This window comes from Anopheles ziemanni, chromosome 2 (genome assembly GCF_943734765.1).
Source record: "Anopheles ziemanni chromosome 2, idAnoZiCoDA_A2_x.2, whole genome shotgun sequence".
Classification (NCBI taxonomy): domain Eukaryota; kingdom Metazoa; phylum Arthropoda; class Insecta; order Diptera; family Culicidae; genus Anopheles; species Anopheles ziemanni.
Genome location: NC_080705.1, coordinates 62,342,891 through 62,356,234, shown reverse-complemented (window position 1 = coordinate 62,356,234; position 13,344 = coordinate 62,342,891). Strand labels below are relative to the sequence as shown.

General features: G+C 44.3%; 3 protein-coding genes across 3 annotated transcripts; 2 read left to right on the top strand and 1 right to left on the bottom strand.

Annotated features, from left to right (window-relative positions):
* Positions 1–554: 554 nt before the first annotated feature.
* On the bottom strand, positions 555–1,844 carry LOC131281086 (dehydrogenase/reductase SDR family protein 7-like). The gene is made up of 4 exons (XM_058310339.1): positions 1,609–1,844; positions 1,388–1,531; positions 852–1,317; positions 555–781 (listed from the first exon to the last, which is right to left on the bottom strand). Exons 1-4 carry the CDS (start codon positions 1,753–1,755, stop codon positions 585–587), a joined length of 954 nt encoding a protein of 317 aa, XP_058166322.1. The 5' UTR covers positions 1,756–1,844; the 3' UTR covers positions 555–584.
* A 729-nt stretch (positions 1,845–2,573) lies between these two features.
* LOC131286005 (programmed cell death 6-interacting protein) lies at positions 2,574–6,148 on the top strand. Its single transcript, XM_058314900.1, has 4 exons — positions 2,574–2,932; positions 3,037–4,073; positions 4,636–5,671; positions 5,746–6,148. Exons 1-4 carry the CDS (start codon positions 2,605–2,607, stop codon positions 5,889–5,891), a joined length of 2,547 nt encoding a protein of 848 aa, XP_058170883.1. The 5' UTR covers positions 2,574–2,604; the 3' UTR covers positions 5,892–6,148.
* Positions 6,149–7,135: 987 nt separating this feature from the next.
* On the top strand, positions 7,136–12,883 carry LOC131294045 (beta-alanine transporter). Its single transcript, XM_058322092.1, has 8 exons — positions 7,136–7,248; positions 7,550–7,645; positions 7,824–8,037; positions 8,193–8,451; positions 8,559–8,808; positions 11,932–12,359; positions 12,440–12,618; positions 12,680–12,883. The coding sequence occupies exons 1-8, from the start codon at positions 7,136–7,138 to the stop codon at positions 12,881–12,883; spliced, it is 1,743 nt and encodes a 580-aa protein (XP_058178075.1).
* The last annotated feature ends 461 nt before the right edge of the window (positions 12,884–13,344 follow it).

Sequence of the window (13,344 nt, the reverse complement as noted above, 5' to 3'; positions counted from 1 at the left end):
ATTGTCGACACTTTGCAGACGTGGCGTCATGGATAATGGAAGCAATAAATTGCACTTGTTTCATTTCTGGCAATGAGACGGCATGAAGGTCGAGATTATATTCAATGGATCCGTGTAAAATTATAATCACGCTTGATACAGCAGCGGTTGATGTTTTAGATGAGTTACGTATTTCATTCTTCCTGTATCGCGCTATTGACATTATATCATCCAGATTGGAAGGCAGGTTTGTTATCTAACGGGCGGGGTTTCTTTATCTGTAATCAAAATCATCGTATGCATCGGATAACGAAAAGCAAAAATCTTTACATCAAGGTTAATCTTCCAGATCAAATGAGGTCTTTTTTTGGTATATAGTTTGAACTTTATTCATATCAATGTGGTTTCTTTGTGACATGGTCATTTTTGGAGTTATTTGTTACTTTAAATTAATGCCCAAACACTGAACGGTAAACGTCAGCGATGATAACTAAAGACAAATACCAACATAAAGCTAAAAGTAACATATCGCAAAGCAAAGCTAATAGAAACCCGCCTACTTTGCTGGTAACTGTTGTTACGAGCTTCCTATATTATTGCCTACTTTACTCGGTGTTTAATTTTTCGGCTCGTTTCTTCATGACCCAGAAGTAAACTGGTGGCATCAAATGTCTTAGCCAGTATGCTACCCGCGGTGCAATCGGAGCCAGGATTATGTCCTTTTCATCCCGCGCAATTGCCTTAAGAATACTGGTCGCTGTGGCTTCGGGTGACGCTCCTCCGGCTGTTGCTGCATCCATTTCTAAAGAGAAAGCAATTCAGTCGGTTAGGCACGGAGAAGGAAATCATGTCGGTTTAATCGGTCCACTTACTTCCATACGCCTGCCCAGACCCGGTGAGAGCATTTATCGACATCGAGGTGTTAATGTAGCCCGGTGAAACGAGTGTCACTTTGATGTTGTCTTTCGCCACTTCCGCCCGTAGACTGTCGCAGAAGGCTTGCTGGGCGTGCTTGGATGCGCTGTACGCCGAACGGTACGGGATTGCAAACTTTCCTTGCACACTGGAAATGCATACAATACGGCCCTCCTTGCGCGCTATCATCGAAGGCAGGCAGGCTTTCGTCATGGCCACGGTGCCGAAGTAGTTTACCAACATGATCCGTATGTCCACATCGATGGCGGTTGAGAGGGCGTCCCCTCGCACACTAATGCCCCCGTTGTTGATTAGAATATCGATAGCACCATGAATTTCTAGTATCTCTTGCACTTTGCCGGCAATACTGTTCAGATCCGAGAGGTCCAGCGGGAGAATGACGGGCGGATGCGTTGGGACCGTCTGTTAGGAAGGGAAACACAGCGAAATCGTAACAACAAAAAGTTCTGAAAACGTTTCCACACGCACGCACCGTATGAACCGCCAACAGGTCCTTGCGGACACGCTCTAACTCTTCCTTTCGTCGGGCAGCTAGGATGACTTTGCAACCGGCAAGGAAAAAACTATGCGCCAATGCTTCGCCCAGACCGCCACTTGCGCCAGTTATGAGCACCACCTGATGGAAAAGAATTACCCGTAAACAATCAATCTCTTGGAAGCAAAGCGAGCAGTAAGGTTTTGCAACCACTTTACCTTCCCATTCAAACTCCGGGCGTAACGTTTTTCCTTCATTTTTCCTAACAGTTTGAAAACAAGACCGGGAATTGCTATCGGTAGCAGCAGCGTGGCAAACAGCCACCAATAAAGTGAACCACTTGTTCGTTCTGCAAGAGTTTTCATTTTTCGTTTTGTCACACGTCGTCGGGTGCGCGGAGCGTACTGCAAGGACTGCACGGTATTCGTTATCTTTGGACGTAGATTACAGCGTTTCAATGTTTACCAGCTGATTTCATGCATCAGCTGGAATTAGTTCTTTTTTTACTTTTTTCCTCACATATGTCAAACATTGCCCAAGATGTATATAGTATATGAAAAGGGAACTTGGTTGAGAAGTCATACTTAAAACTAATTGCCTGAATAAGTTGCTAATTATTCTATGTTTAAACACAATTCAAGGCATGTGTGTTTGAAAATGGAACCTGAAAACAACTTATTTGAAGTGAACCCGGAGAAACGAGGGTGCGTAATGAAGCCAAATGTATAGTAACCTTGAAGTTATTGTAGTTCACACTTGTCCCTCTCCTAGTCGGATAAAATTTATAAAAATCTCCAATCAATCAATCTACCCGCTTACTTTGCAAACTAGGTATTTCGATGCAATTCCATTTGCATTTTATTTTACGCCATAATTGTAAAATAAGATCAGATGCAATGCAATTTTTCGCACAGGTGTGAACGCTGTTTTATTTCCATGCACTCGCGTACAAACCTGTGTCAAACCTTCGTCGCTGCAGCGCAAGCCACCACCTCGGCGTATGAATCATACTAGAGATAACTAATAACGAGCTCATCATCGCGACTGGGGTCTGAGTAATACCATACTCCAGCGAACCATTGATTGAACAAGTAACGTCCACCGTGCGTTCGGTTTCCATAAGAACGCGAGAGTTTCAGTGTCGTGAAGTAAAGATAACAGTGTCCCCTGGTTGTGTCCCCCACCATCCGATTCAGTGTAACAACATTTTCAGAATGGAGCTGCTGTCCGTGCCACTGAAAAAACCTGCCGAAGTGGATATTGCCAAGCCCCTGAAAACGCTCATTCAGAGCAACTATCAGAATCTGGAAGCGGACAAGTTGAACGCCATAAATGAGGCAATTTCGGAGCTGAATACGCTACGAAACACGGCCGTGTGGAAGGTGTTCGACAAACAGGAGTCGGGGCTGGAGCTAAACTATCGGTATTACGATCAGCTGTGTTCACTGGAGGCGAAAATTCCTGTGCAGGAGCTCCAGGTGCCATTCAAATGGAAGGATGCCTTCGACAAGGGGTCGATCTTCGGCGGCCGTATCAGTTTGAGTGAGTATGGAAAAGCAAGCCGATAAACGACAAGAAGGAGAAGATAGTTTTCTAGAAAATTTCCAGCAACGCTCTTTCCGATTGCTTCTTTTTCGTTCACACAGCTCTAACATCACTTGCCTACGAAAGGACATGCGTGCTGTTCAACATAGCCGCACTGCAAAGCTGCGTGGCAGCAAGCCAGGGTATCGATACTGACGAAGGATTGAAGCTGGCGGCGAAACTGTTCCAGCAGAGTGCGGGCATTCTTTCCGCCCTGAAAACACTCGCCTCGGCAACGATCCAGGGCGAGCCTACGCCTGACTTGTCGCAGGACTGCCTCACCGCACTGGCCAATCTCATGCTCGCCCAGGCACAGGAAATGTTCGTCATCAAGGCCATCAAGGACAACATGAAGGAGCTGATAGTGGCAAAGTTGTGCGCCCAGTGCGAGGAGCTTTACTCGGAGGCGTTGCGTTCGATGCAGCGGGACACCGTACGTGCTCTGTGGGACAAAGAGTGGATATCCCAGGTGGCCGGTCGTCAGGCGGCCATGCACGCACTTACCATGCTCTACCACAGTCTGGTTTCAAAGAGCAACAAGGCGTTCGGGGAGGAAATCAGTCGGCTGCAGAAATCGATAGAGCTATTCAAGACGGCACAGTCGCGGGCCTCAAAACCAACGCTCTTTCAAGAGTACGCCAGCCGGGCAGCTAGGAACCTGGCCGAGGCGAAGAAAGACAACGATTTTATCTACAACGAAATCATTCCGGACGTTAACAGCCTCCCCGGCCCGGGCAAGGCGCAGCTGGCGAAGGTTTTACCTATGCCGGCCCATCTGAGTGAAGGCTTTAGGGACCTTTTCACGGCCCTGGTACCGGTTGCGGTCAATCAGGCGCTAGCGGCCTGCGAGGGACGAAAGACGGAACTGGTCAATGGAGAGATTATGCGTTTGCGCGAGGCAACAACAGCAATGAATGGGCTGCTGTCTAGTCTTAACCTTCCGGCTATCATTGAAGTGACGGCGTCGGGCGACAGTTTGCCACCGTCGCTGCAGGAGAAGGCAAGCGCGGTGCGGGAGAAGGGTGGCATCGGGCAATTGAAGGATTTGATCGAGCGTCTCCCGGAACTGTTCACCAGGAATAAGGAAATTCTTGACGAGGTAACGTTTCTTTTTATATGTACATATTTATTCAACTATTATACAACGATGTATTAATACAATATGCATTGGTGGTTTAATATTTTCAAATGATTATGGTTGAAAACGAGATGATATGAAAAGATTTCTTTTTACATCGATTAACACTCAGTAAAGTACGTGCCATGATCTTCGGCTAGCGGGTTGCTGGGAAACGCTGACGAGCAAAACAAGGCATACTGCGGAATAGCTGAGCGATTTGGTTCAAACGACGACTCGGTAGCACAATAGCCGAAGATCATGGCATGGGCGACAGTGAAGAGTTGTGCTCCGATTGCCTCATCTTATTTGCAACGTTTCCTAGAAACGAACAAGACAAAGCAATAGGCGCAAAAGCGAGTTAACTCAAACAAAAAATCGGCGGCTAATAACCGAAGGTCATGGCACAGACGACGATATGAAGTGGTAACGACTGTTTTTTAATACACCAAAAAGGGCCCGTTAAATGAAGTCTTAAAAATATTGTAATTTGTTTTTAATATTTTACGGATTTACATCTACGTTAATCGGGTTTTCTTCGCAGGCCTTCCGTATGCTTGATGAGGAGCGAGACTCGGACAATCAGTTGCGCGCACAATTTAAGGATCGCTGGACGCGTACACCGTCGGACAAGCTGGCCGGAACGTTCCGAGCGAACGGGGAAAAGTATCGTACGATCATCAACAACGCAACCGCGGCTGATAAGGTGATTCGCGAGAAGTTTGCCACCCACCGCCACGGTCTCGAGCTGCTATCGATGACGGCCGACCAGCTGGCGAAGGAGATTCCATCGGCCGGCGCGGGCGCCAACAGTCAGGCCTCGAACTCATCCGCCGCCCAGCGGCTCCGCTCGCTGATGGAATCGGTGGACACGATCAAAGCGGAGCGGGAGTGCATAGAGTCGGAGCTGAAGTCTCTCACGGTTGACCTGAAGGATCGCTTCCTGGGCGCCCTCGCCACCGAGGGAGTCATCAACGAGGCAGCGATCTCGCTGTCCGAAATCGGCAAACTGATTGGACCGCTGCAGGAACAGGTTGGCGAAACGCTCGCCCGCCAGCAAACGCTGTCCGCCGACATTCGTGAGGCACACGAAAAATTTGTCTCCGAGTCGGGAGTATCGACCGACCAGCGGGACAACATGCTATCGAAGCTGGCGGCCGCGTATGACGTGTTCACCGAGCTACAGGGCTACCTGCAGGAGGGTGAGACGTTCTACAATGGGCTCACGGAGATTCTGCTCGTGTTTCAGAGCAAAATCAGCGACTTTTGTTTCGCTCGCAAAACTGAGAAGGAAGAGCTGATGAAGGATCTGACGCACGAATCAAGCCGACAGGCCCCGGCAGTCACGCCGGTCATCCCGACACACCACACTTCTACCACTGCGTCGGCGGAACCAGCCGCATCCGCTAGCGCCCCATCGGGCATGGCCCCAGCGCCTTATCCTCACCAAATGCAGGGTATTCCGGTGGCGGGTGCGTATGGCGTTGGAGGGGTAGCCCCTGGGGCTGGTTTCACCGGTTACGTTCCGCCACCGATGCCACAAGGTTTCAATCCCTACGGAACGCTGCCCTACCCGACAGGTAAAATGTTCGCACAACAATTATTGCTTGCATCGATTCGTTACATGTTGGCGTTCTCTTTTCTCCGTTTTTAGCGTACACCGGTTTTCCACCGGCCACGAACATGATGCCTCCGGCGTACTACGGCACGTATCCGGGTGCGTACGGTGGGCAGCACCAGCAACAACCTGGAGCACACCAACCTGGTGCGCCAAACCCGAACAACCCAATGGGATGGTGAACACTCATCACCCAGCCACACTGAAAGAATCGAGATTTTTCGAAACATTATGTATGATAGTTATTAGAATTGGCCCTGCTATACCTGTTTTAAACAGCCGCGCACATTACAGGCTCGAATCTGCTGAGTATTTTTGGTCTTTTTCCACATGGATAACACGCAATATTTAAAAAACAAACACATGCGAATATACTGAGTTGTATTTGTGAATTTATGTACTGTTTCCCCCCGTTTTCCTATTGATTATCAAATAAAGCACTTTTTTTAATGCGTCTATTAGAGAATCATTATGTGTATCATTCGGCATGACTTTTCGGCTTTCGAACGCACATCACGCTCGTTTGATGACTATTCAAAATTATTAATTATTTAATCCTTGGTATGACGAAACACAAATCCAAAACGGTAGCCTGATTGTTTATTTAAATGGCTAATTTAAAACAAACGCAAATGCCGCCACACAAACTCTAGGGAGTCTTAATTCAATTAGAATTAATTTCATGCCCGTGTGCAACATTCAATGAATCGACGTGAACCCCTCTCCATTTAAAGATAATTTGATGATAAGTAGAATCATTATTAATTGTTAGAGAAGTTTCCACTCCTCAATGGGCCTAAAAACCATCAAATGAAGCATTTATAATGTTAATAAGTTGTCACTAAGTTTAACAAAGAAATGGAGTAAATATTGATGCACGATCATTAGATACATTATTTTTCACATATTTTTTTTAATTGCATCACGAAAAAACTATGATAAGCACGATCTACAACATGGTACTACCAAGAACTCTGTTCACTGTCTGTTCACTACTGTTTGATTACTTATAGTGTCAGTGCCGTTGAAGTTTCCCACACGTTCCGTTTGCCATTCTGTTCTGTACTGCACACAAATGTTCCTTTCGAATCAGAGAAACACCAAATAGAGGTTGAGTGGCTAATTTATCACTCTGCAACTCCTTCTTCGGATGCTGTTCGTTGAAAACGCCATCCTCTGTGCGTCGCATTTCATTTAGCGAGCCTATACTTTACCTCGACGATACGATTATGAGATAAATGCTCCAATTTACTTTAGCTACTGCTTCAGTCTACTGATGAGGGGAACCCAATGCTCGAATCCAACGGTCAGTCTCGAGCGGGAAATCGTGAGCAGCGCATGTGATCCTTTGGTATAAAGGAAATTTATAATCCGATCCGTGTTTAAAAGTTCGTTTTCCCACCGGGGAGAGTTTTAGGTGGTTGTGATGGATTTTGACTCCGTGCTGGAACTATGCGATGGATTCGGGGCGTACCAGAAGATCGTCATCGGGGTGCTGCTGTTTCCAGCCACATTTCCCTGCGCGTTCCACGCTTACAGGTAGGGCTGGGTAGTGAAGATTTATCGGCCGGAGGTAAAACGTATGTAGTTTGTTCCGGGAAAATATCCAAGTGATTTTTAAATACTCCTTAAATAACCGATCTTTTATTGAAATTAGTTTTGGCTCATGTCGTTTATTTTCGACACATAGGAGCTATTTTTTGTCTCGGTAACAATTTTACTACTGCTCGTCCTAATGATATAGATTTACTTTAGTACAGAAATCTAAAATAAAATAAATAAATAAATCAGAAATAAAAAAATAAACAGAAATTAAATCATATTTTCTTCCATTTTCCAGCCAACTGTTTTTAGCGGCAAAACCGAACCATTGGTGTCGGGTACCAGAATTGGAGGGACTTTCGTACAATTTGACTGGCTTTGCCAGAAACATAAGGTACGCTTCATTGTATCAATCAAACCATCACAGATAGTTTCATTACTTAATGGTGGTTGCTTACCTTCAAACAAGTTATGATTTTTTCTGGCCCAGGCCAATGATTTTCGTCTCCAGAATTAAGAAGAACAATTTTTTTATTGAAGTTAATTTTCGGTACGGTTCTCTTTCGGACCAGCTTACCTTACTACCGGCAGTCGGATGGAAGGATTGAGTATTCCAAGTGTTCCATGTATTCGCGAAATTACTCGGAAATTGTCAGTCGTTTGATGGACACCGAAGCCAGTGGTAGCGGCCTAGCAGAAATTGTCGAACCGAGCAACGGTACTACCTCGTGCCAGAATGGATGGAGCTACGACAAGTCCATCTTTAACTCCACCGTGGTGACAGAAGTAAGATGATGCATTTGATACATTTTGCATACCATGTATCAGAAATAAATTCACATTAAAATTAATGAATTGCAGCTTTTTCTTTGGAATATGGGAGTGCTTGCTGATGTCAAACATTACAGAATATTATGTTTTTCTATTTTCTTTCGACTAAGTGGGATCTCGTTTGCGACCGAGACTTTGACACCACCGTCGCTTTGATGGTGTTCGGTGTGGCCGGTTTGATTGGGAACCTAGGCTTTGGGTACATGCAGGACTACTGGGGCCGGAAGCTATCGTTTTACATCTGTTTGCTGGTACAGGTCACGGCGGGTGCCCTAGGATCCGCCGTCTGGAGCTATGGGTCCTGGTTGACCTCACGTATCATCGTTGGACTAACCGTTCCAGCTATTCTGTCTAGTCCTTACATGTTAGGTAAGTAAATTTAAATTTTGGATGCATGAATGATTCAACATCAAGATAGCCACGGACTGCTGAGGCTGGATGTGTGTCAAACTCTAAGCCTGCTTCTTGTTCTGCAGCGATCGAACTCGTCGAGCCGAAGCGTCGTAACTTCTGTACCATAATTTCCAACATTGCCTACTCGGTCGGACTGGTGCTGCTATCGGTGATCGTGTATTATGAACGAGACTGGCGTTCACTCTCAATCGCCGTATCCGTGCCGCTTCTGATGCTGTTATTCTTCTATTCACTTATCCCCGAAAGTCCCCGGTGGCTGGCTGCTCGAGGTCAGTATGGCAAGGCGCAACAAATTCTCCTGAAAATTGCCAGGTAGGCTAGCTGTCCCCTATGTTTTTATCCTTGACATTCTGGAACCGTATGAATGCGTTGGTAGGTTTTAATCTTACCAGTTTTAACGTTTCCGCATCAACACGTTTTTATCATAAATTGTTAACTGAGTACTGCAATCGTTTAACTGCCCATGGCCATGAGAAGTCCGAAACTTATCTGTGCTATCATACTATGTAAAGCCAGTAGGCCAATGATACAGGATAAAAAACAAATCTGTTACGAGTTACGCACGCAGTTCGTATCAACAACGAAAAACTAAACCAGCCTCTTTTCGACAGAAGAACAAAACTGCCTTGTTTAACAATGAAGACACTGTTTGTTTCTTTGGCTTGAGTTGGCACCAACTCATCATAATCATAAATGTAATATAGGGGTGGCTGGGGTAATACGCACCCCTGGGGCAATACGCACCCCTTCCAATTTCCCTTGAAAGACGAGTTTTTAACGCGTAAAAAGTTTTCACCCTGTAAGATCAATCTAAAATATGGTCACCCTGTGAGTTTGGCAGCTCTACATCAACAGAAACGCGAAATAAACGCAAAACAAAATCATTCTCAGCTCAGACTGTTTTTGTTATAATGTGACGTACCGTTCCGCTAAGAAATATTAAGTGCAAAAACCTATATTTACCCACGAGGAATACGAAATTTCGTGAATTGAGAATCAGTGCTTGAGACTGTTCATGAAAATTTCGGGAAAAATGCAGATTTACTCATATTTTAGTTGAAAATGTGTTCAACTATGAATGGGGGCAATATGCACCCAGTATGTAGGGGTAAAATGCACCAGTTTGTAAACAAACTATCTTTATTTGACGTTGGATGTTGCCTCTTTGTTGTGGTGCGTATTGCCTCTTTGTTATGGTGCGTATTGCCCCTTTGTTGTGGTGCGTATTGCCCCTTTGTTGGGGTGCGTATTACCCCTAGCACAGGTGCGTTTTGCCTCAACCAGATACAGATCGATCAAAAATTGAACTTTTTCAAAACTGAAGAAATTACGATTTTCTTAGCTAAAAAAGCAAACATTCTTGAACTGGTAACTAGTTTGAACCTTTATGAATCCTATTCAGTGATAAAATCAACAATCAAGAGCCAACTTAATAGAAAATTTTATAGTTTTTCTTAAGGGGTGCGTATTACCCCATCCACCCCTACATTGTCCAATTTTCTATCTCTCCACAAACAAAGATGAAAAATACAAAAAAGCAATTAAAGTTTCCTTCCCTTGGAACACTTTCGAAACTACTGAATCGTACATAATCTTTTATGTATCATCAGAAGTCATGAAATAGTGGAAGAACTAATGAAGGATTCTTGAACAAAGTACGCGAACATGAATATTTGAAAAATCAAATTCATCTCATTTGGTGTTTGAAAAATGTCATTGTGAAGATCTCGGATAAAACAACCTTGACCTTACAATAAATGTCAACAACAGAATCCCGTCACGAAGCCACCTGATTTGCGACCATTGAATGTTTTATTTTTGTTTTGATCAACTGCACAAGTTTTGTTTGTCTCGTGTGGGCTTTAGGCGAATGGCAACGCAACGATGTTGACGGCGGAAAACATGAATTTAAAGTGTCGTTTGTGTTTATGCTCAGTGGGGAATCAAATAGAGTTCTGTGGATCCCTTACTGATAATGGGTTTTGCGAAATGGTTAAAACAGTTTTCCATTTCCCGGTACGTATCCGAATTGTGAGCCTTCCATGAATGGTTCTATATCGAGGTTTCCGTATGCTTTCAGCTTCCAATGGTCCAAACTATTTCTGGTAGCAACTACAACTTACCAGTAACGGTGTGCCCACAATGTTACACTACCATTCGGAACTTTTACAGTTTTACTAAACTCACGGAAGCCAACCAGGAAAAATTGCAAACAGAATATGGCAATAAAGCTACTAGTTTGTCACAAGATTCTGTTGTTAATGCAACCGACGTGAATCATGACGATGTACCTCCTCTGTTGATGTGGGTTGATGCTGCAGTCGAGAGCAATCATGGATCCAACTTGGTGACAAGAAACACATCCAATGAAAACGGTAGCCATTCGCGAAGTTCAGTCAACCAAGCTACGCCAGACGACACTGGCGAAATTCCTTCTGCAGAATGTGCTATCAAAGTAAATGCTACGAAACAACTTACAAAAGTTGAACGACGTGTAAGTCTGGTTACGGCAAAAATTGACATGCTTATTCAAAGCATAGGAAAAACACGCGTCGAGTCCATTTATAATCGCTTTCATCGTCTATCTTTTGAGTTCAATGCAACCGAAACGGAAGATGAGCTTATATCTTTAAACAATCAGTTGGAGGAAAAACAGTACAAGGAAAAAGTGTTAGGTTGGCTTGCAACCAATATCACCACAGTGGATAGTGCCAATCGCATGAATGAAGCATTAGATTTGATTTTTACTAGAAAATTTTTTGACGAATGTAATTGGACAGGAAAAAGTTCGATTAGAGGCCAACAAAAAGTAGCAATAAGTAAATACACCAACGTGCTTGAGTTATTCCGACTTATTGGAACTACGAAAGACAACAGTGTCAACTCTAGTGATCTTAAACTTTTTTTCATGGGTAAGCTTCAGCGTTCGAAAAGTAGGTTGCATTTAAACGGTATTCGTAGAACATATTCACGTAAAAAAATATAAATCCTTGCTCATTCATTATAAATATAATTCAAAAATTGATTCACCTCATAAACAATGATTTTGTTTTTTTGGGCGGAGGAGATCTTTGAATGACAACCGGTTCCCGTGGCCTGCCATGGGTCCACGGTTAGTGTAGGATTCTTATCGGCTAAAACCCCCGACGTCTTTTGGTTCTTGCCTGGATGTAGCCGGATGACTTTACTACAGGATGATAGGTTTAATAGTGCATAAGACCGTCCAAATATTAATACAAAAAAACAAACGCAATATGGTTATGTTTTAGTCCATAATTACATTTCATAGCTTACTGTGTTTCTAGGCATACAGTTTATTTCATTCATTCCATGGGGTTTGAATACCATATGTTAAATTCAAATTTTGATATTTATTTAGTACAATATTTATGCTGTTCGACCTTTGTTAATTGTTCCTCAATGCGATTGTTCCAGGGTAAATGGAAAAACAATTGATGAAGGTTACTGCCAGCTGCTAGATGAACGCATCAAGGCAATCGCTAGGACGGATGGAGAAGACCCGGTGCTGCCCATCAATGGGTCCGGCGCTGCAAGCGGTACGGTTGTCACCAGTAGCCCAGACATTGGCCTGCGTCACCTGTTTGCGAAGCCACAGATGCGCCGGAAAACCACTTTTGTGGCTTTTATCTGGTTGACGAATACGAGCGTTTACGTTGGGTTGAGCTATTACGCGCCGGCCCTTGGTGGGGACGAAATTTTTAACTTTTTTCTAGCCGGCCTAGTCGAGCTGCCGACATATATTGTGCTTTGGCCAAGCCTTAACCTGTTCGGGCGACGCGGCGTTCTCTTCACGACGATGGTCATCGGGGGACTGGCCTGTGCGCTAACCATAGTGCCGCAGGGTATGTGGAGTCGATTTTGTGAAACGCAGTTCAGCTCATCATTTTACGATACGCTGGAATAATATATATTTCCCCGCTAGGCCGCGGCACAACGCTTCTCCTGTACTGCATTGGCAAGATGGGCGTTTCGTCGGCGTTCGTAGTGGTGCCATTGACGGCGTCAGAAATCTATCCAACCGTCGTACGCGGCCTGGGCATGAGTTTTTGCTCCGTAGTTGGCATGATCGGACCGATCGTCATACCACTAATGAACTATACTGTAAGTAGCAACACACCATGCGAAAAAAGAATACCTAAAAACAGCCAACATATGTTTGCAGGGTAAAGAAAACGTGGCAATACCGTTGGTAATCATGGGACTGGCTCTGACGGCCGGTGGAATAGCGAGCCTTTTCTTGCCGGAAACTAAAAACATGCCTCTTCCACAAACGCTGGCCGATGGGGAAAAGATAACGCTGACAAATCCATTTCTGGATCCGTTTTACAGACGGAAAAGATCATCACCTTTGGGAGGAAAGCACTAGATGTACACTTCTAACTCTTCAAATTTCAGTTCACCAGCGAATGCAATGATTTCATGATAATAAAGTATGCAGCGTAAGTAGGGCGTAAGTGTAAAGCTGACAAAAATGAAATTGTATTCGAATGTGTAATAAAATATTGATTTGTTATAATATAATATTTCTTTTAGCTTTCCCTTAGCATTGAACAATTTGAGAGAATATTTTGTCCCGCCTTTTTCCAGAAACGAACTGAGGTGTTTTTGGTTCTACGTACCTTGGGAACAGCCAGGTGCATTAATTTGCATCAACTTTGGTCAAAGTACAATGAATGTCAACATTCCGTTGCTGAAGATATCTAACAAAGTGCGTCCTTCGCATATGATTGTTTGTTTACTCGTATCCTGTTGAACCAACACAAGCCGCACTGAAGTAAACATGAATTTAAAGATAAAGTGTCGTTTGTGCTTATGCTCAGTGGGGAA

Excerpts from the sequence above, each read along its gene's own strand:
- LOC131281086 (XM_058310339.1), bottom strand. The coding sequence starts at position 1,755 with ATGAAAACTCTTGCAGAACGAACAAGTGGTTCACTTTATTGGTGGCTG. Across the intron at positions 1,532-1,608 it reads CCCGGAGTTTGAATGGGAAG|GTGGTGCTCATAACTGGCGC; the intron begins GTAAAGTGGTTG and ends CTTTTCCATCAG. Across the intron at positions 1,318-1,387 it reads ACCTGTTGGCGGTTCATACG|ACGGTCCCAACGCATCCGCC; the intron begins GTGCGTGCGTGT and ends CCTTCCTAACAG.
- LOC131286005 (XM_058314900.1), top strand. The coding sequence starts at position 2,605 with ATGGAGCTGCTGTCCGTGCCACTGAAAAAACCTGCCGAAGTGGATATT. Across the intron at positions 4,074-4,635 it reads ATAAGGAAATTCTTGACGAG|GCCTTCCGTATGCTTGATGA; the intron begins GTAACGTTTCTT and ends TTTTCTTCGCAG. Across the intron at positions 5,672-5,745 it reads AACGCTGCCCTACCCGACAG|CGTACACCGGTTTTCCACCG; the intron begins GTAAAATGTTCG and ends CTCCGTTTTTAG.
- LOC131294045 (XM_058322092.1), top strand. The coding sequence starts at position 7,136 with ATGGATTTTGACTCCGTGCTGGAACTATGCGATGGATTCGGGGCGTAC. Across the intron at positions 7,249-7,549 it reads TGCGCGTTCCACGCTTACAG|CCAACTGTTTTTAGCGGCAA; the intron begins GTAGGGCTGGGT and ends TCCATTTTCCAG. Across the intron at positions 7,646-7,823 it reads GGCTTTGCCAGAAACATAAG|CTTACCTTACTACCGGCAGT; the intron begins GTACGCTTCATT and ends CTTTCGGACCAG.